The 27,453-nt window shown below is 40.1% G+C and overlaps 1 protein-coding gene across 1 annotated transcript; it reads left to right on the top strand.

Moving 5' to 3' along the window:
* Window positions 1–26,890, top strand: LOC139464930 (uncharacterized). Its single transcript, XM_071246531.1, has 3 exons — window positions 1–85; window positions 10,680–22,266; window positions 25,151–26,890. The coding sequence occupies exons 2-3, from the start codon at window positions 10,680–10,682 to the stop codon at window positions 25,852–25,854; spliced, it is 12,291 nt and encodes a 4,096-aa protein (XP_071102632.1). The 5' UTR covers window positions 1–85; the 3' UTR covers window positions 25,855–26,890.
* The last annotated feature ends 563 nt before the right edge of the window (window positions 26,891–27,453 follow it).

The raw sequence follows: 27,453 nt of genomic DNA, 5'->3' as shown, positions 1-27,453 counted from the left end.
CATGGCTTATCACGTTGGTTGACATGCCTGCGAGCCGATAGTGGAATAATTATGATGCGATGATGCATCTGGGTCGTCTTTGAATGTAAGTAGGTTCCGTTGTTTAGTACCCTATCATTATTTAGACCAGAGTTTAACACTTTCAATCTGAGAGTGTAGATTCAATGCCTGTTCAGCTTGGGTGTGGAACACGCCCTTTTGTATACGATGGGCGATGACTCAGTCCAAATATAGACATATGGAATTCTTGACCTAATATGGTGTTGAAACTGCCTGATTTAGGCCTAACAAGCCCCAGTACCAGAATGTATGAAGATACAGTGCTGTAGCCAGCCAAGGGGGCAGTTGCCCCTCCTAGATTATTTTTTTTTATAGAAAAGAGTTTTATTTGAATCAAGTTGGGGACAAGTGTTACCAGTACAAATATCCCCCCCCCCTGTCAAAAAAAAGTTGACGACGGCCTTGAGATACCTGAAATATTTTCAGTATAATGGGTTCAGGATGTACAATTAACGCTTGCAGGCTAGTCCGTGTCAAGTAAAATGTCAAAAGGCAAGGGCAGTGCTGACTGATTAATATCCACAGAAGACAATGTAACAGTTTTCTCATTATGCTCATCGCTAGTCATTCAGGCTTTTTTCTTTGGCTGTTCCATACAGTTCAATATGACTCACAGCAATTGAACTTTTAAATTGTTTTATTTTTTAATGAGTTATAATGGGATTAACGGAGTGATTAATTGGTGGGGAATCAGGGCCCCGTTCCTCAAGGCCATCTTAGCGCTAAGGTGATCATAACTCCCATACTTTAACACTGGCTTACAAGTCGTAGCGCTAAGATCGCTTTGTGGAACTGTGCCAAGGTCTATGCCCCGGGGGCTGCTTTATGTGTTTGCTCTGATTTGACTGTTCTTCCAGTCGGTTTTCTCAGCCACATGCTTTTAATGGATGTTAGAGGACATGGGGACATATGATTGGATGACATTGAAGGTCATGGGTATTTTGTGTGAACTTGGCATGAAGAAAGCTTGTGCACATATCTGGGGTATTTTTCTTTGAAATTTGAAAATAAAGTGAGTGAGTGAGTATGGTTTTATGCAGCTTTTAGCAATATTCCAGTTAAATATGATAAAGATTGATATACGTTATGTCTAAAGTAAGGTCTCAGTCATATTAACTTTTGGGTGTCCGCCATGTAAGGTCAAGGTTGTGGTCAAATTATGAAACATGGTTCAAACCTCGGGACAAAGTCAAAAGTAAGACATTTTTCGCGAAGCGAAGACAATAAAGATGAACTATACTAATCAAAGGATCACCATTTTAAAAGGCACTATATCGAATTGTATGCATCTGTTGAAATGGACATATTGCATGAGACATGTTTAATGAACAAACGTCTGTTGTCATGTGCCACACAATGCCAACAAACAACATGTGACCAATAATCAGTCAGATCACCCGTCAAAATGAGAATATCTGACCAAAAATCATGAAAACAAATTCATTGTCCAAAAAAAAGTGATGGGACCATTGTCTTATGCTCCCAATACATGTCTGGGTGGCTGCCAAGGGAAGACTGTTCCACTCTTCTGTAAGAGCATTGCCGAGTTCCTGTAAAGTTGCCGGAATTACAGGGGGTCATGAGAGGGCAATCTGCAGCTTGTAGTTTCGATGGAATTTAGGTCAGGTGACCGGGTCGGGCAATCCAGGCAGACAATGGTCTTGTGTTCTTAAGTTGTCATCAACGACCCTGGCATGATGAGGTCGTGCGTTCTGGTCCAATTGCACTGGCATACAGTCTCACATAAATATCCAGAATGTCATCCCTGTAGTGCACACCTGTCAACGTGCCCAGATCAACGACATGTAGATCGTTTCTTCAAGCTCTACTGATCCCACCCCAAATCATGTTTGAACACCCCCTCCATAGCAGTCATGTTCGGCTACGTTGGAATACTGAAGTCTTTCTCCTTGTCCATGCCACACTCAAGTACGACGATCTGTGAAACTGAGACAGTATCTCGATTCATCAGTGAAAGGGAACTGGAGCCCATTCCTTTTCTGTCCAATTGATGTGATTTTTAGCCCAATCCAATCATGCTTGCCAGTGATGTCGGGTTGATGGATGCGAATTCATGCCCTTTCGTAACTTGACACACCAAGTAGAAACTTTATCGCCACTGGTCTTCTGCAGGTTATTTCTGAGTGTTGTGGCAGTCGCAAAGTGATGTCTTCCTTCAATCATGAGAAACCTGTCTTCCTGCTGTGTGGTGGAATGCTGTCGACTGCCTGCATGTAGCTGGGTTGCTGATCCAAACATCTGGTATCGATTCCATGCCCTGCTGATCACACTTTGGCTGACACCAAAGATGTTTGCAACATGACTTCAATGTGACATTGTTAACTCAGTTCCAAGCATGCATGTGCATCTTCCTACTTCTTGGGTCATCAAACGACGTCTTTAACACTGAGGGGGCAGTTACATTATTCCATGTGATTGATAAAGAATGGAGGTCAAGGTCACTCCCTTCATTCAGGATGAAAAAAAAGCTTGTAGTAGCAGGACGTGGAGACATCCCACAGCTTGCTGACGTGGTTAACAGTGTGGTCATGTGGACAAGGTGTCCGACATCGGATCAGAGGGTCCATGAAAGCTTGTAATCAGTTTTATTCAGAAAGTATTGTAATTAAAGGATGATGGTATGAATACTACATTGATGCCATGGCAGCCATATTGAAAATGTCATTTTCAGCCATTACTCAGCATTTTTTGCATGTTTCATTATGAATTTGCAAGTGTGTGATACATAGCCAATTTGGTTTCCCATTGGCTTACAAAACAATCTTTGCTTTGGCCATCAAAACAAGGTAAAGGACATATATCTCAAGGAGAGCTCTCTCTGTGTTAGGGAATACTGTAGAAAAAGTACCTAGTAATCCAAATACTGACTGTGCAGTTGAACGACCTATATGACCTTGTTTCTGGAGCATAACTCAAAACCCATTAAATACTCTCTTACAAAACTTTGCATGTCTACTAGGCACATACTGAACTGGTGCCTTTTTCTATTTAGGAATTTCATAAATTTTTATGTTTTACGTTTCCATGGTAACAAGTTGGACTTAGGTTCTACAAGGGTGGTGTTCATTTCCGGAGCATAACTCATGTCATATTGGCGGGGGATATGAGTATTTCATGCTTGTTACAAAAATATTTTAGGTCTTATTCTTTAGAATGACATGTTGCAGAGCTTAAACTGTGTGCGAATGTTAGTGACTATAGGAACATCTGAGTTGGACTAAGGCAAGATGCGTGCAAGATCGTCGTCATAACAGTGTTTCTAAAGTCATTTTTCTCAAGAATCCTTTGCACTCATTTGTTTGTAACCAACCATAGATCTTCTTCCGAATTAAGGTTACAATGTCATAAAATTATTTCTTCAGGTGAGCTACAGACAATTGTGGCTCATTTTCCGTGTGCAACCATAATTATAATATCAAAACTTCCAATAAACATTCCTATTAAAATGGGGCGGTCAAGTAGCCTTGTGGTTAAAGCGCTCGCATGCCACGCCGAAGACCCAGGTTCGTTTCCCCACATGGGTACAATGTGTGAAGCCGATTTCTGGTGTCCCCCGCCGTGATATTGCTGGAATATAGCTAAAAGTGGCGTAAAACCATACTCACTCACTCATTTGTATTAAAATAGTATTTCAGGTGTAGAAACAAACATTTGTCTGTCTGCTTGTCATAAAATGATGGCAATTTTCTACTAGTCCTCATGATACCTTAACTTTTGGCCAGTTTGGCAAGGACTACAGGACTAGTGCCAATTTCTAATGCTGTATTTAAGCTAAGAGAAATGCCAAGTAAGCATGCACTTAATATTGAATGTCTTTGAGTGTCTTTAAGTGCCTGCTCAAATAATTGAATTCCCAATGTCCTTGGTCCTGTTTTGAATTTTGTCGACTAAAATACTGTATTTCCCTGTGTATAATGCTCACACCCTGTCCTGTTTTCTGGGAAAATAACTATTTCATATGTTGTGCGCAGTCAAAAACTCCATCGTATGGCTTGAGGAAATCGAACAGCGAAGTGGGTTGATGAAAATGTGAATTTGGGATAATACAACTGGACAGCATGGGTTTTTTTACTCTCCAGTTTTCTTGGTCCTAAAGAACTCCCTGGACATGAGGATGATTATTGATCTCAGTGATAGAAACTAACATTTTTAGTCCACTTGTCCTTATAATGGTAACATGTACCAAAACCCTTAACCCTAGTTCTTATGATACCTTAACTATTGGGCAGTTTTGCAAGGACTACAGGACAAATGCCAATTTCTATCACTGGACCTCAGGGTTCTCAACAAATCCTTTTTGGTACCTTCTCCCAAATTCCAGATGGAGTCAGTGAGGAGCCTTGATTTACAAGATGTGTTATTTCATGTTACCCTTTCACCAATCAGCAAGGAAATACCTCCAGTTGCTGTCCAAGCTGACAAGTTTCAAGTACTGACATTCAGAATCTTGATAGCTCCTTGGCTCATCACCAGGATAACAACGCCCATGGTCAGGTTCGCCCATCCACATTTCGTACATCCTCACTGATACCTGGAGGGTTTCCTTTCGGAAGACCAAGACAAAGATCAACTCCATCAGAACATGATCATTCTGATACATCTTATTACGTCTCAAGGGGTTTTTGTGCACCCGACCAAGTCAGAAATCATACCAGTCCATGACATTGTGTACATTGGAGCTCGATTCAACTTCACAGCGGACGCCTCTGTACCCTGGAAGATTGATTTACCAAGACTCTCTTGATGATCAACACGGTCCTGTCTCGACCTACTCGTCCCATTCATTGGTAGATGTCTCTCCTGGGAAACGTAACGTCACTCCAGGGGAAGATTACAGCTTTGGGCTGGATCAACGCACTACAATCCTACATCATGTTGAGGCTCTATCAATGTAAAGAGCGGGTCTCTTCGCCTATGCATTTCCCCTTGGTGCCTCCTGGACAAGGTACTACAGAAAAAAGAACTGTCAGATTGCATGATCATCCTGATTGCACTGATTTAGCCAAGCAGAGCGTGGTTCCCTTGACTTCTTACCCTATTGATCGAAGATCATCTTCCTCGACGCAGCGTTGTACGACAAGCTCAGGTCAGACCTTTTCTTTAAAATGACTATTCATTTCCTGCAAGCCTCTTTCGAACAATGACATTACTAAAGCTACAGTTGCTTGTTGGCTGAAGTCTACTATCGCAGCTAGTTTCCGACAAGCACAGGACACTCCTCCAGTAATTTGGTCCTGCTCCGCTTACGAAATATGGGAATTTGCAATGAGCTTAGCAAGTTGTGTCCAGTTGCCAAGACACTTAGTGGGTATCTATTCTCTGGGACCCTTAGTAGCAGCACAAACCATCATTAACCCATACTTTTTCATCCTATGGAAAAAAAAGGGGCAGGTGCGAGAATTCAACATTGACAGCCTCAGAAGGTAGGAAGACCTTTTGCTCAGCTTTAGCTATTCAGGGTAGGATAGACAAAGACCACATTTCGTTTCACATTATACCTCTAACTTGTTATCAAGATATTCAAATGTCAAACAACCGGAAGTGATGTCATATTTGGAAGTTTATGGAAACTGCAAGTGATATCATCAGATTATCTCCGGAAGTGACATCATAAATGACGTCACCAGAAATTATAAATGTCACATGGATAAAAGATAACTGGAAGTGACGTAACGAACTGTAAGAATAGGAAATGATGTCATCAAACAGTATAATGATGAGATAAAATACCAGAAGTAACTTCAAAACTGGAAGTGATATCAGAACCGGAAATGTGGATTTCTAAGAGGATAAGGTAACATCTTATGAAGTTTTGTTTATAGATAGATATTGTTTATAATTCTAAGAAAATACTTCTTCTATAACATCAGATTTACTCCCTCCCATCCCCCCATTCATGTCAGTAGAATGAATTTTAATGTTTGAAAGAAGTGACGTTTTTCCCCACCATGCACACCGTGCTATTAGGGGAACAACTAGTCATGTGTAATTGATAGTGAAGAGGATCTGAAATTCTAGTTGTAGTGAGTTTGCAGACAAAATACAGGATATATAACATTGATGTAATAGAGGTAGTATTCTCAACATGATAACTATTGTTTTTTTTAATTTTTTTTAAATCTGAGCCTGAACTTTTAAAAAAAACAAAAAACACAAGGCAAACAATGTAATTTATGTGGCAGGCAATATTTTTTTCAAAAGTCTGCAGCATAATAATTTCTTGTGGGTTTTCCGCAGGGCAAGTAGATATTATTTTCCCTCGCCCAACATCCATCTGTCCGTCACGTTTCGTTACCGGAGCTCAGAAACCGTTCAATAGTTTTGCATGAAACTTTGCAGGTCTGTCAAGTTCATACTGAACTGGTGCCTTTTGCTATTTGGAAATTTTTGAAATTTTTATTTTTTACGTTTCCATGGCAACAAGATGGACTTAGGTTCTGTGAGGGTAGGGTTCGTTTCCGGAGTATAACTCATAAACCGTTAAATATTTTTTCATGAAACTTTGCAGGTTTGTCAGGTACATGCTGAACTGGTGCCTTTTGCTATTTAGAAATTTTAGAATTTTTTATTATTTTACGTTTCCATGGTAGCAAGATGGACTTCTGTTCCAAACTCTTCCTTTTTTCACAATTTCCATGACAAGTTCCACCTCGGTTAAAAAAGGTTAGGATTTGTTTAGATTTTATTATGTCATAAATTCTGCAACAGGGGCGGGGGATTTAGCCACGTTAGTGTCAAACTCTTGTTTTGTACTTGACCTGCAATATTTTTATATGCCCTTTTACATTTTATTAATTTTTATGATCTCAGTTATTATTGAATTTTTTTTCTGTAATCAAAGTAATTTATGAAATAAAATTAATTTTACATATTGTGCTGGCTGAGGTTTAAAATGTAATTTATTCATGTTCACAGCATTTAACATGTTTCCTACTCTTCCTGGAAATTTTTATGGAAAAGTTATTTTTAACTGTTCCTTTCTGAAGTTATTTTTTAACTGATAGTTGATGATGTTTATGACAGACAATACAATCTTACTGTTTTGGAGAAAAACTCCTTTATTTAAGTGTTTGATAGTCAAATCCTGTTTTTTCTCATCAAACACAATTGTCCTCGATTGAAAACCCATACATCAACCGTTATCCTCGCTGCATTCACTTTCACTTTGAGCACGTAACACCGGAAACAAATCTGTACTGAAGTTCACCATTTAATCTTGTAATTACACTGTCTGGTTATTGTATATTATTATATGGTGTTCATTGTATATGTGGGCTTATGTTAGCTATCTATTTTATTAATTTTATTAAAAATTTTAATCAATATTGTTTAAATCAATTTCTACGAAATCGTGTGAAGTGATCAGAAGATCGGACAACTCACCGTTATTTACAGCAACCACAGTCAGATTACAGCTATTGACACCTTGAAATAAATTTTAATTGACAGTGAATTGATACATATATCACAAGTGTCATACCTTGACTTGTTAAAAGTCACATTTGTTGTAGTTTGACTATTATTATATTATCAACATAAAGTTTTCGTGACCGCGATCGCGAGTGCTCCGAGGGTGACTGGTTAAATTGTTCCTTACGTAAAAATATCCAGCAAAAGCAATGAGCTGCAACTAAAATAACACAATATTGGAAAATTGTGTACCTGATTAAATAATAGTTTCAGATTCAAATCTTCCAATCTTGCATCCAAATTCTTTGAAGTTATATTATTTGGTGATTTTTTTACCGATTCACCTGTAGATCATGTAGATTGAACATGTTGTAAGAAAACGTATTTACAGATGATTGCTGTTTCCGGCTTAGTTTACGAAAAAGTAAACAAGTTATCTTAATCTCTGCATGTAAAACAATGCCTTGCATAACAGGAAATACAATTTAAACGGTCAATCAACATGTCTAGTGATGTTTTATCTCAAATTTCAGTTTGTTACCAACTGTTCGTTTACCTGAATTTGCTGAAGGGATATGATGTAGTTTTTCTGGATGTGATACTGTTTATTTCTTCAACACACAGTTGTCAAGTGTTCTTTCTATTTATATGAGTGACATGTAATTATCCCCCGCCCCAACGAAGTTGGCGTGGGATATAGAAATGGGTTCTGTGTGTGTGTGCGTGCATGTGTTTGGCGTGCGTGCGTGCCGAAATCGTTACCAGAGCATAACTCAGAAACCGTGAAATATTTCTCTACGAAACTTGGCATGTCTATCAGACTCATACTGAACTGGTGCCTTTTGCTATTTAGGAATTTTATCAATTTTTATTTTTTACGTTTCCATTGCAGTAAGTTGGACTTAGGTTCTATAAGGGTGCTGTGCGTTTCCGGAGCATAACTCAAAAACTGTTAAATACTTTGTTACAAAACTTTGCATGTTTAAGAGACACATACTGAACTGGTGCCTTTTGCTATTTAGGAGTTTTATAAATTTTTATGTTTTCCGTTTCCATGGCAACAAGTTGGACTTAGGTTCTATAAGAGTGGTGTTCGTTTCCGGAGCATAACTCAAAAACTGTTAAATACTCTCTTACAAAACTTTGCATGTCTACTAGGCACATACTGAACTGGTGCCTTTTGCTATTTAGGAATTTTATAATTTTTTATTTTTTACGTTTCCATTGCAACTAGTTGGACTTAAGTTCTATAGGGTAGAGTTTGTTTCTGGGGCATAACTCAAAACCCATTCAATACTTTCCAACAAAAACTTGGACAAAGTTGGACTTAGGTTCTATAAGGGTGCTGTTCGTTTCCAGAGCGTAACTCAAAAACCGTGAAATATTTCTCTACGAAACTTGGCATGTCTATCAGACTCATACTGAACTGGTGCCTTTTGCTATTTAGGAATTTTATCAATTTTTATTTTTTACGTTTCCATTGCAGTAAGTTGGACTTAGGTTCTATAAGGGTGCTGTGCGTTTCCGGAGCATAACTCAAAAACTGTTAAATACTTTGTTACAAAACTTTGCATGTTTAAGAGACACATACTGAACTGGTGCCTTTTGCTATTTAGGAGTTTTATAAATTTTTATGTTTTCCGTTTCCATGGCAACAAGTTGGACTTAGGTTCTATAAGGGTGCTGTTCGTTTCCAGAGCGTAACTCAAAAACCGTTAAATACTTTCTTACAAAACTTTGCATGTCTACCAGGCACATACTGAACTGGTGCCTTTTGATAGATAGCACTTTTAGAAATTTTTATTGTTTATGTTTCCATGACAACAAGTTGGATTTAAGTTTTAATATAGGATTGGTTTACTTAAGGAGTATAACAAATAAACTGTTAAATATTTACTTACCAAACATTGCATGTCTATGTATAAAGCGCATACTGAACTAGTGCCATTTGATATTACAGAGTTTTAGAAATGTTAATTTTAGAATTTCCATTCCATTTTGACATGGGCTTAGAGAAATGTTGGGTCAGTTACCTGGTTTGGGACCATAACATGTTAAAATGGGCAGGGGATATAGATGACTTTGTCAACTATACGCTTGTTATAATAAGAATAATAAAAGATGAATTGATACAATTGAAAGAGGTTCTCGACCGATAGGACCAAGGTTTCTACATTTCTTTCTCGCCCTGCACATGCTGCTACTTGTCAATACGAGCGGATGAGTGGATTTTTCAACCCCTGTTATTTTAGGTTTTCTCTAATTTATGTTAGAGACAGAATGTTTTTTGTGACTCACAACAATTATTTTCAGGCCATTCAATGAACACTTATTACGTTTTCAAAAAATCTTGAGGCAACATCTGATAAAAGCAAGGTCATGTTCCTGATCCTACATGTTTAAAATCAGAAAGAGGCACTCAACATGCTCAAGATCCCCTCCATGGTCTAGTGGATAGAGTGTCTGCCTTGAGAGCCGAAGGTTGTAGGTTCAATCCCCAGCTGCAACATACCTAAAGACTTTTAAAAATGGTAATTGTTGTTACCCTGCCTGGCACTCTGCGTTTAAGGGGCTAATACAAGGTCTGGTTGGCTCAGGGTCAGTATACTGTGTCTGAATGGCATGGTATATGGGGCATGGTATATCAGTGGGCTGGTACTATTAAGTCATCATAAGTCTGAACTAGTACAAGCAGGCAAACACTTGCAATGACGAAGGCTCAGGTTCGATTGCCCACATGGGTACAATGTCTGAAGCCCATTTCTGGTGTTCCCTGATGTGATATTGCTGGAATATTGCTAAAAACAGTGTAAAACCAGACTTACTCACTCACTGCTATTCATATCACAACTATAAACTCCAGGATAACTCTTCATGCCGTCTTGTCCAATAGGGTGCAGGGTTAAAACCTTTTTGAAACGTTTTCTAAAAATGCTGGGGAAAAAATTGTTTTGGGTTTTAAAAAAAGAGATAAAAAAACTTGATTTGCATGGACTACTGGATTTCTGTGATAAATGTGTTATGTGGAAAGAAGTTTTTGGAAAATAAATAGTATGTCTTGAAGCACTGACTGAAAAAATGTCATCTTTCTAATAAAATTCCCATCCCTTCAGAAAAATATTAAATGGTTGGCCCCTTAGAGCAGTAACTTTAACCAATGTATAGACATTCTTTGTTCATCTCCACAGATGGACACAGTGGATGTTCCGGGAGGTCATCCATCAGAAGATGAGGTAGATGGCGGTAAATTGTGTTCAACAGAAAAGAATTTGCCTTCAGACAATGCTATTGAAAGTCAGGCTGCAGCAGGAACTGAAACTAATGTCATGGATGAAAAATGTGCTCAGAATGTAGTAACTGACCCTGAGGAGCAGAATGACAAGTTGGCACCCCAAACAAATGATGACTCTAATCCCGCTGAAAGATCACAATCAGCATCTGGTAGCAGCACTGTTAATGAGACAGATGCAGAAAAGTCGGCTTTGGATCATCAAGAAGCACCAGGAGAGCCTGGTCCAAAAGCTGGAGTGGTTTGCCATCCATCAGAAGATGCTGAGTGCCTAACTGAAGCTGGAGGAGTCGTGAATGCTTCCAAAGATGCCAAAGAATCCGACAGTGGTCTTGAAAAGGAAAATTCTGAGGACAACAACTCAGAGGTTATGGCTGGAGTCCTGAATATCCACAAAGAGGCCAAAGATGCCAACAGTGGTCTTGAAAAGGAAAATACTGATGACAACACCCCCAAGGTAATTGCTGGAGTCCTGAATGCTCACAAAGAGGCCAAAGAATCCAACAGTGGTCTTGAAAAGGAAAATTCTGAGGACAACAACCCAGAGGTAATGGCTGGAGTCCTGAATGCCCACAAAGAGGCCAAAGATGCCAACAGTGGTCTTGAAAAGGAAAATTCTGAGGACAACAACTCAGAGGTAATTGCTGGAATGAAAGAAGTCTGTGACTGCCGTACTGATCAGAAATCAAGCATGCAGAAAAAAACTGAAAAGGATGTCATTGAAGAAGACAAACCTTTGAATGATCTATTTGATGCTGGTCCATTAGTGGTTGAAGTGGACCCACTGAATGACCTTGGGGAAAGTTTTAAACCTGATGCAGTGAGTAACACTGCAGTTAATTTTGCAACAGCTCCACCACAAGCAGAACCTCTATCTCCCCCTGAACCAACAGATGAGTGTATTCCCATGGAGGGAAGAAGTGAGGACAGTAAACGTTCTGTAGATAAGGACCATCCTCCATCTACTGATAGAGTAGAGGAATTAAAAGTGGAACATCCATGTGTTTCAGATAGGAGGCCTGAGTCAGTTGAAACTGTTTCTGAACATTCTGTGAACTCCGTTACCCAAGAAGCATCTGTATGTGCAGTCAGTGTTGCACTTTGTAGAAAGTCACTGTCAACTGCAGATGAAGAACCACGTGAACCATTCCCTCCAGGCAAGCCACCAAATGAATCAAATAAAACACTTGTAGACAATTCATTCAAAGAAACTGTCCAGCAACAAATTGCAAATGTCACATATTTTAAATGTGCTGCATTAGGGAATGTGTACGACAATGTTTCAGATAAAGTGTCTGGTAAATACAGCCAAAATCCTGATAGTGAGGCAGAGCATGGAAAGGACGAGTGTGTCTCAGTTGTTGAAGAAAGAAGTTGTGCTCATATTGTTGAAGACAAATCCATAAATGAATCAAATGACAAACTTGAAAAAAGTTCGTTATCTTCCCTTGAAGAGCAGCCAAAGCATGATCAAAATCTGAAAGATGAAAGACCCCTTTCTACCTGTGAGGATCACATTGATGGATCCAACATTGATGATCATCCAACAGATGATGTTCATCAGCCAAGTACAGATGATACAGGTCTTGATGATGGGGTCCTTACCAAATTGAAGCATCCTCTTCCAGAGGAAGCAGCTGGTGAACCAAGTCAAGATGTTTCTTTGTCTCCCCTTGAAGAGCAGCCAAAGCGTGATAGAAATGTGATAGAGGAAATGCCCCTTTCTACCTGTGAGGATCACGTTGATGTATCCTGTTCACAAGCAGCTACTGACCATGAAGGATGTGATTCTTCAGGAGAGTTGGTCATTGATGAGGTTGAATGTGAAACAAGTTGTGCTGATATTGATGGAGACAAATCCTCAAATGAATTAGATGGCTCGTTTGCAAATAATCCACCTGCAGATGCAGTTGATCAGACCAGTACAGTTGAGACAAGTTCTGATCATGGGGATCTTTCCAAATCAAAGCAACCTGTTCCAAAAGAACCTGTTGATACTGAGGAAAAGCATGAAGGAAGAAAGTCTGTATTGATTGCTGAAGAAACAAGTTGTACTCATATTGATGAAGATAAATCCCCAAATCCATCAAACGACACATTTGCTAATAATCTATCTACAGATGATATCCATCAGTCCAGTACAGATGAGCCAAGTTCTGATCATGGGGTGCTTACGAAACAAAAGCAACCGCTTCCAGAGGAAGCAGCTGGCGAACCAAGTCAAGATGGTTCTTTGTCTTCAATAGCAGAGCAGCCAAAACATGACCAAAGCATGCCGGAGGAAACACCCCTTTCTATCTGTGAAGATCCATCCACTGCACAAACAGAACCTATAAATCATGACTCTTTAAGAGAGTTGGTCACTGATAAGAATGAATCAAGTCAAGATGTTTCTTTGTCTCCCCTTGAAGAGCAGCCAAATCGTGATCGAAATCTGATAGATGAAACACCCCTTTCTACCTGTGAGGATCACGTTGATGTATCCAGTTCACAAGCAGCTACTGACCATGAAGAATGTGATTCTTCAGGAGAGTTGGTCATTGATGAGGTTGAATGTGAAACAAGTTGTGCTGATATTGATGAAGACAAATCCTCGAATAAATTAGATGACACATTTTCAAATAATCCACCCGCAGATGAAATCCATCAGTCAAGTACAGATGAGACAAGTTCTGATCAAGGGACTCTTACAAACCAAAAGCTACCTGTTCCAGAGGGAGCAACTGGCAAACCAAGTCAAGATGGTTCTTCGTCTTCCATAGCAGAGCAGCTAGAACATGATCAAAGTATACCAGAGGAAACGCCCCTTTCTGTCTGTGAGGATCCATCCACTGCACACACAGACTCTGGAGGTGATGACTCTTTAGGAGAGTTGGTCACTGATAAGCATGAATGTGAAACTGAACACGAGCATTCGCAAGGTTTGTCTGGTGCTGGTCAGAAATTGAATGATCAAAATTCACAGTGTCAAGAATCTGTTGATGCAAAGAGCCATAATTTTCTCAGCAATAAGAAAACAGATCTTACTGAAGGTGTGCAGGATGCCAGTGAATTAGCTGTAGGCATGACCAGGAAGACCACAGAAAGCTTGAGTGATGAACAGACCCAGGAAACTGAGCAAGGAGCAAGATCTGAGAAATGTGTAGAGATTGGTAATAACAGCGAAAAAGAGAAGTTAGGTGGTAGTGGAGAGAGAAAAGACACTACATCTCCTGAAGGTGACACTGGTGATGGAACAGATAGAATCAACAGCTGTCCCATTAAAAAAGATTTAGAACAGGCTTGTGAATCTCAACCTTTTAATGTGGATCACATACAGTCTAGTTTTGAAGATAATGTCAGTCAAAACAACAAAATAATGGAACAGCCTGATGAAGATGCTTGTTCTTCCCAAGACAAGGTACATGACTCAGAAGAGACTTGTGAAACTCAACCTTTTGATGTGGATCACATACAGTCCAGTATTGAAGATAATGTCAGTCAAGACAACAAAATTATGGAACAGCCTGATGAAGACGCTTGTTCTTCACAAGACAAGGTACATGACTCAGAAGAGACTTGTGAAACTCAACCTTTTGATGTGGATCACATACAGTCCAGTATTGAAGATAATGTCAGTCAAGACAACAAAATTATGGAACAGCCTGATGAAGACGCTTGTTCTTCACAAGACAAGGTACATGACACAGAAGAGACTTGTGAAACTCAACCTTTTGATGTGGATCACTCTCAATTTGATAAGGAAGGTGACTGTAATCAAGACATCAGTACAGTTAAGGAACATCCTGATGAACATCCGTCAAGAGAACAACCATTGGCAGAAAACGAAAAGTTGACAGATGATTCCAGAGAGCAGACAGTTACAGAGGTGGCCCATGATCAGGATGGTAGTCTGAGGGATGGTGTTTTTCACCCAGAGAGTGCTGCAAAAGCAACATTTGCCAAGGAGGATACAGCACATAATGCTCATGGATTTGTGATGTTAAGCCCATTTACACTCACGCGAGAAGAATTTGATGCTCAGGACAAAAGTCCTGACTTGAAGAAGTCAAATGCACAAGCTTCAATTAAATCTGTAAAACAAATGTGTGATGCTGTCCAAACTACTGCTGCAGGGAGGGAAGATACCAGTATTGCAATAGGGGAACATCAATCGTCTGGCAGCAGTGAAGTGGCAGAAGGACAAAGCAAGGAAACCTCATATTTAGAAGCAGGAGACATGAACATGATGAAGAGTCCTGAGAAAGAAACAGATGTTGCTGAAACTGAAGATGATGAATGTCAAGCAGGTGAAGAAGTTCAAACTGGAGGAGATGATGAAAAAACAGCTGATAACAATTCTGAAGACAAACCTCCCCAGCAGGAATTGAAGTTAAAAAGTCCTGAAAAGGGTCGAATTTCCATTGGGTACTCTAAAAGAAAGGATAAATTCAAATGCTTTCTCTGTGATGAAATAGGTTCTGGTGGTAGCTTTGAAGAACATGTGATGCAACATCTTTTATGGAAGCCATACAAGTGCCTTTACTGTTCACAGTACTTTATTACACGATCTGATATCGGAAAGCATGTGTCAGAGAGTCATAACGGAAAACAGCTTAGATGTGGTTTGAGGGCAATCAAGAAGGCTAAAGAATGTATGCGAGAAGCCCAAAGGAAGGGAACATGTATGTATTTTGCTGATAAATTGAATGGTATGTACTGGTCCTGTAAAAAAAAGAAAACAGATCACGAAGCAAAGTTGTTGGATGAGAAGGCTGAAGAAACCAGTGGCATGCCACCACATGGCACTGAGGAATCTGTTCAGGGTACAAAGCAAGTGCCAGAGCCTGGTTTCGATCAAAGTGATCAGGCTGAAGTCAATCAGATCAGTATGGACAGAGTCCCGGACCAAGGAAATGTTATACAGCCTAGATCTAGTGACTTCAGTACATCATTCAACACGTCGGAAACTGCAATGGTTAATCAAGGAGGAGAATCTAGGAATAGTACGCCTGATGTTATCTTTACAAAGCAGTTGGTGAAACCAAGGGATGGTGATACTGTATTGGCTACAACAAACCTAGGAACAGTCTCAGTCTCAGTCTCAGCATCAGCACCAGCAACAGCAACAGCAACGGTCCCTCAAACAGTTGCAGCAACAACCACAGCACAAGTCCAAGCAGCAATTCCAGCAGCAACCCAAGCAGCAACCCAAGCAGCAATCCCAGCACAAGCGCTAACAACTGTCCAACCTATAACTAGTCCAGTTCATAACAGCCTTCAAAGTATAATGCCAGGAACAATCTCTCCACAGAGTATGAACGTTCAGGTGATTCAGTCAACAGGTTTTACAGTACCTGCGATACCAGTGTACCTCAATCATATTAGTGGTGGAGTGAAAAACCCTGTAGTGTCAGATGCTTCAAACACAGGATTCACCTCAGTATTAACATCTCCTCCAGCATCAAACTCTGTTGTTCAACAGCTAACACTATCTCCACCAAAGATTATGCCCAGAAGCCATATAATTTCATCAGACCCAAATAAAATTATTTTGGGGAATCCAGCCACTGTTCCAGTGAATCAAGGTCAACAATCAAATATGCAGCCCATTCTCATTCCAGTATCATTAAACACGAATGTAAATCAGTTTGGTGTGACCCCAGTGTCTTCCAAAGCTTCATCAAAAGGAGAAAGAGCAGAAAGAGAACTTCAGCCTGTCAAAGGTAAAGGAAGCCCTGATGGGAACACCAAATCTAAGGATAAACAGCTGAAATTCCATGATATAACTCAAGCTTTTAAGCCTCCAAGTGCTAATATTACAATATTACCGCGACCCCCTACAGCTGCGCAGCATTTGCCTCTTTTGACATCATTTTTTCTTCCATCACAACAATCCTCATCAAGCACGTCTCAGGTCCTGAATTCTACTGCTGCATCTGGGTTTATTCCACAAAATGTATCAATTGTGAATCCCAACTGTCCGGTTCTCGTCATTCAGAAAGCCGGATATGGGCCTTTCATGCAGGTGAAGTCATCAAATCAAACAGCACCCGTTGAGACCCAAATTCTCACCCATCCAAAAAGACAGAATCCATCAGAAGTAGAACATGCAGTTTCCTCCAAGAATGTCCCGCCAAGTGAAGGGCCGAAACAGACTCTGACTTCTGGCAGCTATGTGTATAAGCCGCAGCCTTCTGATCAATCTAAGCGTGTGTGTGTCATGTTTACAGTGGGTCTTGTCAATGGTGTGTTTGTCTGTGCCATGTGTAGGGGAAGATTTAAACATGAAAACAGCTTCCGAGCACATCTGTGGAATCACATACATGATGCATACATGCCCTGCCCTCATTGTAAATCATCCGATGTGTCTGGATTGAAGATTCTAGCATGTTCAAAAACAGATGGATACATGGAGAAACTTAAGACAGGCTTAGTGGGCAATTCATCTTACCTTGAAATTAAAGGCTACAGAACTGTATCAAACACTGTGGATTCTCAACTTCCAAACACTCAAAATGAGCCAAGCAAGGCTCAGAAGTATCAAGTGGATAAATCAAAACACAGCCAAGGTATAATAGACATTTCTTCAGAGGTTGTTTCCAGGGAGCCTGTACAAAATGCTATTGTTCCTGAAGCAAGACCGAAAGGCTTAGCTCCCACCATCCATGGGGATGAAGCAAGTGCTAAAACTGGTGTGGAGGATCATTCTGTTACTTTGCCAACTGGGGTTCCTGACCAATATGTCAAAGCCTCTGACAGTGGTGTGGCCAGTAGTATTGGGGAGCCTTCATTCAAGGAACAGCAATCCAGCAACAATGATGAGTTGGACAAATCCACAGCAGCACCAGATCTTGCGGTTGACCTGCCCCGTGTTAAGAATACTTCAAGAACTGTGTCCTCAGTCATGTCAGTAGGTGCTGATAATACAGGAGGACACTTGCCTTCAATAACACCCAATCAGGATCGTGACGAAAAATGTAAGGACGTTGCTAAACCTGTTTCTTCAGATCAGGGAGATTGCACCACAGGGGATGCAAAGGACTCTCAAAAATTGGCGCCAGGATCAGAAAAAGATTTGAACAGAAACCCACCTTCTCCTGTCAAAGTGACAACAACATGGACGTTTTATGTTTGTGGATCACAATGTGGGTATTCTTCCTTATATGCCCAAGAATTTAAGAAACATGTTGCTGAGTGTAACCGATCAGGTTCATTGTTGTGTTCCCATTGTCAGTATTCTAGCGATGGTCCTGAGAGCCTGCTCCGCCACATTGTGAAGCACTATGTGGGCCATGCGCCTGGTATAGCTGTGCACACATGTTCAATCTCAGGCTGCAGGTTCACGACCAACATCTTGCAGGGATATTATCAGCATTTGGCTAGCAATCATACTGAAGTCAAGGAGTATGAGTGCAACTACTGCAAGGATGTATTCTCTGATCTTGTCTCTTTCATGAAACATCTACAGGAAAACATCCTACATGTTGTGAGTTGCAGATATTGCAGTGCTAGAGATTGTGCAAAGACAGTGCTAGTCAAACACATCATGGAGGCTCATCCAGGAAAAAGCAGAATGACAAATATGTTGAAACAGTTAGTGTGCAAGGACAGAAAGGATAATCATGCCCTGTCAAAGCTTTCACCCAACACGTCATCCGCATCAAAACCAGCTATTGGTGCTTCAACAACTCCTGCCAATGAAGCTCTTTCACCAGTTTTGGGAGACGATGGCAGAGTGGATCAGAACATTGCCCTTGAGATTGACAGAGCTGCTTCACCTGCATTAGCTGGAAATACTGATGCACACCTCTCCTGTAATGAAACAGGCGATGAGACCAGTTTGGTTGGCTCTGTCCAAGATGCTTCCCTTGATCCTGTTTTTAGGTGTTCGGTGTGCACATATATTGGGGTAGATAGACATGATTTGAACACTCACATTGCTAAGCACGATGATAAAACCAGCAAAATGGCCACGGCATTTTCATGCACAGAGTGCCCTGATGGATTCAACTTTCTGGCAAATTTTGAGATACATTTAAGAAGACACAGCAAATTGTTGACCTACAATCTCTATGTTTGCTCAGTGTGCAAATATGAAGTGGGCAGCAATGATGTAATGTTGAATCATATGGCCCAGATTCACAAGCTGACTGGTAAAGGGCAATTTAGTCGTAAACTCAAGGTGTCCAAGACAGATGTATTGAACTGTTCCTCATGCCCTTTTCAATGTTTGGACCAAAATGTGCTTGATGTACACAGGCAGAAGCGCCATCTGTCAAGTACCAACAAGACACCAAAACTGATGTCAAAGGATGCTTCACTTTCAAACACTTCATCGAATGAAGATCAAGTTTCAGCCAATAACAAAAGTGCTGAGAAAGGTGATAAGCCCACTGATGGTCACAGCAGAGAAAAAGGTAAAGGTAAACTGAAGATGACGATTCCTCACAACAGTGTCTTCATCAGCCCAGTCAGATGCATTAGCTGCAAGTTTTCCTCTGCGTACAAAGCCAATATTCAACGCCATATGGATAAACACCATCCTGAAATAGAGCTTGTAGTCGAGAGTGGGAAAATAGGAAGTCCACTGAAAAAAGTTTTGACAGATGCAGCTCCAGAGAAAGTGGAACCGAAGGATATGAGACTCCAAATTGGCAGCACCCTACTGGACACAGAACTTCAATGGTTATACGAGGGTCACGGATCATCCTATCGCTGTATGATTTGCTCAAAGTCTTTGTACAAGAGAAACTACCTCCATGGCCACATCCTCGACCATTTAGACATTTCTTTGTGGAAATGTAAGGAGTGTGATTTCAAGAGCTCCCGAAGGAACGTTGTGAAAGATCACATGAAGGATATCCATGAAAAGAAATGTCACACAGAAGAGGTTGTTCCAGTTGTGGATGAAATAAGGCCAAAGATTTTCAAGGTTCTTGGGAAGCTGATCCAGGATGACAAGCTTGTCACTGATGTCAAGCCATCTCTGGGTACTAAGGAATTAGATGAGAAGCTGAAGTATATGTATAAAGTGATTGGAAAGCAGAAGATCTGCAAACGATGTGAAACAGAACACCAGTCGCTTTATTCTATGCATAGCCACATCATGAGGAGACATTTTGGTCTGCATCTTTTCAAATGCTGTTATTGTGACTTTTCAGGACTTGAACGATATGTTGTGGCAAAACACTCCAAAGAAAAACATCCTGATGAAGAATTATCAGTTCGATATCATCCCAGCAACATTAAAGATATGGTATCAGATGAGGAGAAAAAGAGAAGTGAAAGATCTCATCAGAGCACCACTAAGTCTTCAAGCTCTGATCATTCCTCATCCCATGAAAGACGAACAGAGTTGAGAGTTGGGAGTGACATATTGGATCAGAAACTACAGCCAATGTATGACGTCAGAATCGGAAAAACAAGAAAACTGATTTGCAGGAGCTGCCAGGCTGATTACCCAAGCAAGTACTCCCTACATTGTCATCTCCTCAAGCATTTGAAGATCAATCTTGTAGCCTGCCCACACTGTGATTTTGAACTTCTGGAACAAAGCAAGATGGGTGATCACATCAAAGTAGTGCACCCGAGAAGTCATATCTACTTCAAGTTCCTTGATGTGGACATTGGGTCGGCAGTTAAGGACTATCTGGAGAAAAAGGATGCTCAGCCTAAAACAGACAGAAAAAAAACACCAAAAGCCGCAAAACCTAAGCTGTCTGACCTCCTTGCAAAACGAAAGCCTGCCAGTCCGATCAAGCATGCAAGAAGTCCTGAGAAAGTTTCTAAGAATGTGATGTCAGTTACTGCAGGGGGGTTGAAAAGGTTCAAGTGTCGATTGTGTGATTACATGGCCTTGACAAAGCACAGTGTTGGTACACATGTTTTCAAAGTTCATAAAAACTCCGGAACAAAAACAACGACAATCCCAGATGCTTCAAAGTCATTAGTTCCTGATTATTTCCTATGTAAGTTTTGTAAGTTCAAGACACATCTTCTGGAATTATTGAAGTCTCACTACACTCGTAAACATCCGCTTGAACCCATGGATGAACCTGAGACAATCCCGGAGAATACGATTGAAAGTGGAGATGAAGGTGGAGATGGTTATGATGATGATGATGATTCTACACCTGATAGTTTACAACATTTCTCATCTCTATTTGCTGAGAAGGAAACTTGTGAAAATGAGGAAGGTACGCAGAATGCAGAAAATGCTCATCCCGAAACTCCAAAGGAAGAAGACAAACATAAGAGGGACTCTGTAACATTTGAAGAGGCAAGAGTTGTTCTCAAAAAAGTTGATGCTGGAGACAAAGCTGTGAGTGATATTTCAGAGAGAGTAAAGTTAAAAAAGCGGAAAGAGAAATGTCATGAGGAAGATGCAGAAGCACAGCCAGCTAAGAAAATGAAGGCACACGATACAGAACACAGCCAAGTGTCGTACAAGTGTCCTAAGTGTAGCTTTGTGGATAGCAGTAAGACCAAGGGAGTGCTACATCTGAAGAAGATACATAATGTGAATAAACTAATGCAGTGTGCTTATTGTACAGCTTCTTACATAACAGAAGACACACTGAAAAACCACATTCGGTTCCTCCACAAAGGCAAGGAGATCTTGCACCAAGAAATACCTCTGGAAAGTATGCTTGCAGAAGTAACAAGTTCCCACCCTTCTCCTGAGGTCTCTCCTGGTGTTGTTGAGAGTCTGTCATCAGGGAAGTCTGCAGATGCTCCTCAGAATAAGCCTGCACTTCCAGGAGGGTCTTCTGGTTCTGATAAAGCTCCAAAGCCAACAAAATCATCAAAATCACTGAAAGACCAGCTTTCTCCAGAATCAAAGGAAACTAAGAAAATTGATCATCGTGCTGAAGCATCAAATATCTCTTCAAAGGACTCTTCAAAAGACGTATCTAAAGACTCTAAACATGCCCCGAAAGTCAATCATGAACCAGAACCACAGAGGTCCAAGTATGCGTCATTTGTGCCAAGCGGCCCAGATAATAGCGATCATGAAGAGAGAGTGTATTACAAATATGTGTGTGTTTACTGTGACGTCAACATAAATAGTAAAACTGAAATAAAGACACATCTTGCAAAACATTGTCTGGAGAGACTTCATGGGAATAAAATTCCAGAATCAGAAGAGGCCAGATTAAAAATCAAGAAGAAAGTGAGAGACATTATTCCCATTTGTGTTGAGCGTGCCAACAATAAAAAGGTCAAGGTCACCTCACAGCCTGAAACAATCGAACCAGAAGCTTCTCGTGCAGCATCTGAGGCCGAAACGGAGAGACAATCAACAGAACAATTAAAAAGTGATGTTGAGTTTGAAAACAAGGTGGCAAAACACAAAAAAGACGTTCAGTCAGAGTCAGATTCCGATTCTGAATTTTTGACAAGACCTGTTAAAAAATGCAGACGAAGGATAAGGGCTGTGATTTCATCATCAGATGAAGATGAACCCATCATCACACGGAAAGAAGAGCGAGTGAAAAGAACCTGTAAGTATTCATGTCCATTTTGGTTGCTATGTAGCTTAATTAGGATGTCAGTAGGGATTCAAGGGCATGATGGGTTAGAAGTAGGGGTCACGATATGCTACTAGAACATGCAGAACTACCCATAAGTATCATGACACGAGGTTTGTGCAATATTTTTGTGAACGTCACCACGTTTCATGTGGCCCCTGCTAGCAACGGGTTATTGCTGTCAAACAGTTGCATGACCGATTATTTTAAACTTGATATATAGTATTTTTTATATATATGTATATATATATTCAGAGCTACAGATAAGCAGCGTATTTGCGTAAAATATCCCCAAAAATATTCAAAACCCAATCACTTTCAATTAACTTGCGTACAGAAATGCATGCATTAAATGAAAAACTCAAATGTATAAAAGTACGGTAGCATGCATAAATACCCAATGAAACTTTTTCAGCATGCATACTATGGAGCTAATTTCTTAAACACAATTACGAGCTAATTTACTTTCCGAGCCAAGCCTATATATTTAGAACAGTTATATACATCTAAAACATTATTTAATTTTTTTTTAAATCTGAAAATTTTTCACTAATTTGCGGAAAAAACCAATAGAATGATGAATAGATGATAGAAAAAAATATTGGTTACCCATTGAAAAATGTAATAACCCAATTAGCATAGAAACCCTAGAGTGAAAACTCAATTGCTCAAAAAGCTATCTGGAGAGATTCACAAAATAATTATACACCACAGACTGTTCTACATGTTTCAGCTTTATTTTATATCAATCTCATTAAAATCAGATCTGAGTTCTCGCTGTCGCTAAACAAAGATCTGAGGACATCACGTTACAGATATATTACGGATAGTAATTATTTACGACTGTACTGCTACTGGCTATAAATTATCACCAACTTCCCATTGACACACGTGATGTCATTATACTTTTGCTCGTTTTCATTAGAAGAGAGAAATATTTATCCGAAAATGATGAACAAAACAGACTCTTGTGAGGAAAAAAAACAAAAAACACCATAATTGCCTAGCTCAAATACAACTTTAGCAAGACATGCGGGCCATCGCGACTAATTCATGTGGAAATAAGAAAACATGATGACACAGCATTTCTATCAGTCTGTCATTTCTTCCAAAAAATACAATTCTTAAACCTATTTGAGCTGTACATAGCATGGGTATATATTGAAATCCATAGTACATAGTATCGGTACATAGGATCAGCATGTTGAGATCGAATTTGGGTACCTAGTAACGTAATCACTAGCCCTGTTCAGTAAGGGTTGTTACCCCCTTAATGAATTATCCCCCCTTAATATTCCCATTATGCAACAGTCTTCTCCCTGAAGATGAAGCTGAAACACGTAGGAGAACAATCCATGTTATGTAATTATGTATATATACATATATTATTATTATCATCTTATCGTGATTGTGCCAACAGATTTTGCAATTTTGTCCATCGTCAGTCGTCTGTCATCAGTCAAAAATAATCTCTCAGAAACCAGTGTGGTTAAAACTTAACATATTTGTTCCTGTGAATGATATGTCCCAATTTGTTCTAGAGGTTTGAATCTGATTTTCAATATGGCCACCAAGGCAACTTTGTAGCCCTGTTCAGTAAGGGATGTTACCTCCCTTAATGAATTATCCCCCCTTAATATTCCCATAATGCAACAGTCTTCTGGAGAGCAATCCAACAACTGACCTGGAAACACTTGTGTGACTGAACATCAGACAAAAGATAGATGATTTGTTTGTATTTCAGTTCAGATTTTTGGTAGGGCATTTTCAACTTATATACCGTATTCGACGTCAAAAGCGCCCAGGGCACTCTCAAAATTAAAAATGGGGGGCTCTTATTCACATGTTATTAGCATGATTAGAATATTATTTTGGAGTTGAAAGATAAATTTTGTGGTTTATGCTGACAGTCTGAAATGTTTAAGTACGACAGATATTTTTCCATAATTTAATTGCCAATAATAAAGGGTGCATATAACACATGAGTGCGAATACGCAAATAGGGGAAGGAAGCTGTGCATATTATATGCGAATAGGGGTTGGAAGTGGTGCTAATTGGGATTGTTCAATAGCCAATATGTTAGCAAATCTCGACGTGGGCGCTTATCAGAGCGGGGTGCTTATTACGCTAATACGGTACATGTAAATCTAGGTCACATGTACATGTGTGCCAAATCCTCGCTATGAAGACTGACTGAAATGTACTGAAACATCCCGTTATACATCCGTCACATCGTATAACACCCGGGAAATAAAAACACATTAAAAGAACAATAAAAAAGGTTATGGTCGGCGTACCAGGTATCCAGCCTTAAGTGTTTCAATATAGATGACAGGGTTAGAAATTGGCACTGGTCCTGTAGTCCTGGCCAAACTGCCCAATAGTAAAGGTATCATAAGGACTAGTAGAAATTTGCAATTTTTCGGGGTTTTGCTATATGTTATCATTATAAGGACTAGTGGACTGAAACGGTTAGTTTCTACCGCTGGATGATAGATATTCATGAACAAGAAATATTAAAGTACTCACGGAAATGAAAAAACCCTGTTTTTTCGACCTCAGATCTTAAATAAATGCAGTTAATATACAAAATATGTAAATATTCAAACAACTCAATTAGTACTAATCACAAATACTATTATTTTGTTATAAAATGCCTTGAAAATGTAATTTTATATATAAATTGTCAATGCAAGAAAATAACCAGTCACTATTATCCGTCAAAACAGATTCCGACTGGTGCAAAGGGCAAAATAGCTGTGAAAATTATATGAAAATGCCTTGAATTTTAGTGCTCAGTTTGAACCAAATACATATGTGTGATGTTTAATGTTTTTGTGATAATTATATTTCCAGCAACCCCCAGGAGAATTTACTGCTGTCACCTCTGCCGGTACAAGGTGGGATCTCTCTACAAGTTCCGGAGCCATCTTGCTTCACACGGCAACTTCAAATACCTCAACCCAGACATGTCCCTGGGATTGGTGCTGAAATGTGGTTTCTGTGGATTTCAGGCCAAGGACAAAGAAAGCTTCAGCCAACATGTGGAGGAACACCTGGATGGGCGAATCTACAAGTGTGGCTACTGCAAGTATGACAGCTACCACAGCAAGAATATGAGGTCGCACTTGAAGAACAAGCATCGACACAAGCCAGAGAAAATTATAGATCTTCGGATCTCAATGAACGAAAGAGCTCGTCGGCCTGCTGCAAGGGCCGAGTTGGTCAACCTGGATCCGATCGTGATGTTGGAAGACGTCATCATGAACAAGGATTTTCCCCGGTTGCTGAAGGAGCTGGGTGTCCGAACACTGGACATGGATGAGAACATGAAGGATGTGATTCTGGGGCAACCAGGGCAGAAGATTGAAGTGAGGGACATGGAGCTCGAGGATTCTACTGATGAGGAGGACTCTAACAGTGAGATGGAATGCAGGGTTGATGATGATGTTGAATATGTGATCTCTTCCGAAGGATCTGACGTCCCTCTCGGGGAAGTGGACATAGAGGATGTTTCAGATGAGGATTTGTATAGATTGGCTCCTCCCCCAACTGATTGAGAGCGGGACCAAACATTGAAGTGAGGGACGGATGAAGGCTTTGTGATGAGGATTTGTATAGATTGGCTCCTCCTCCAACTGATTGAGAGTTGGACCAAACATTGAAGTGAGGGACGGCTGAAGGCTTTGTGATGAGGATTTGTATAGATTGGCTCCTCCCCCAACTGATTGAGAGTTGGACCAAACATTGAAGTGAGGGACGGCTGAAGGCTTTGTGATGAGGATTTGTGTGCAATGGCTCCTCCAGATCACAAAATGGGTTTTCTTCTAGACTGAACTTTTGTGTGCAATGGGTCCTCCCGATCACAGAATGGTTTTCATCTAGACTGAACTTTTCTGTGCAATGGCTTCCCAGATCACAGAATGGGTTTTCTTCTAGACTGAACTTTTGTGTGCTATGGCTCAGCCAGATCACAGAAAGGGTTTTCTTCCAGACTAAACTTTTGTGTGCAATGGCTTCCCAGATCACAGAAAGAGTTTCTTCTAGACTTAACTTTTGTGTGCAATGGTTCCTCCAGATCACAAAAATGTTTTTTTTTCTTGACTGAACTTAGTTATGAACTGAATATTTAGGATATTAAAACAAAAATAACAAGTCTGTTCCAAAAAATGTTTGGAAACAATACAACTTCCTCAGGTTTGAAACACACACAATCCAATGGGGCATGCCGGGTATTTTGAAAACTATTGTGTTATAGGTCCCACAGTCTTTGGCTCTCCTGTTATTATTTATCATTTTGATGTGCTAATCTGATTTTCCTGTGATTTGCATTGAAAATTGTCAGATATTTGAAATCATTGATTTTTAACATCAATGATCAATCATGAATGATGATAGAAATTCATGTTCATGATGACCCACTGTTGGTTTTGATCGAAAACCAAACCAATGATCAACAAATCATATCCTTTGATTTGAGTGAGTGAATGAGTATGGTTTGACGTCGCTTTTAGCAATATTCCAGCAATATCACAGCAGGGGACACCAGAAATGGGCTTCACACATTGTATCCATGTTGGGAATCGAACCCGGGTCTTCGCCGTGACAAACGAACGCTTTAACTGCTAGGCTACCCGACCGCCCCTTCCATTGAACAGACAACCAATAAACTAGTTTATCTAGTCGCTTCTGACTGACATCTACGTCCAAAAGAGAGTACTATTGACGGAATATTTGTGTACAGTGCTGGTTTACATTTTTAAAGATGGGAAATTCCCAGCCAAGTCTTTTATGAAAGCTGACAACTGATTGGTTCAAAAACCCACACATTATTCATTTTGATTGGTTGGTCAATATCTGATCAAGATTCACCTGACATGACCTTGTCTGAGCTTTGGTCCGATTTTCATGCAGAAGAGTGGCGATTGGGTAGCCTTTTAGTTTAAGCGTTCGCTTATCACGCCAATGAAGAGGGTTCGATTCCCCACATGAGTACAATATGTGAAGCCCATTTCTGGTGTCCCTCGCAGTGATATTGCTGGAATATTGCTAAAAGCTGCGTAAAACTCACTCACTCATGCTGAGTCTGACCTGACATTGATAAAATTGTTATTTTGTTTCTCTTGTTTTTTAGTTCATGTTGAACTTCATCCATCATG

This window comes from Haliotis cracherodii, unplaced genomic scaffold (assembly GCF_022045235.1).
Source record: "Haliotis cracherodii isolate W230 unplaced genomic scaffold, xgHalCrac1.p SCAF_17, whole genome shotgun sequence".
NCBI classification, from domain to species: Eukaryota; Metazoa; Mollusca; class Gastropoda; order Lepetellida; family Haliotidae; genus Haliotis; species Haliotis cracherodii.
Note: the sequence above shows the minus strand (reverse complement) of the source record. Positions and strands in the feature narration are given on the sequence as shown.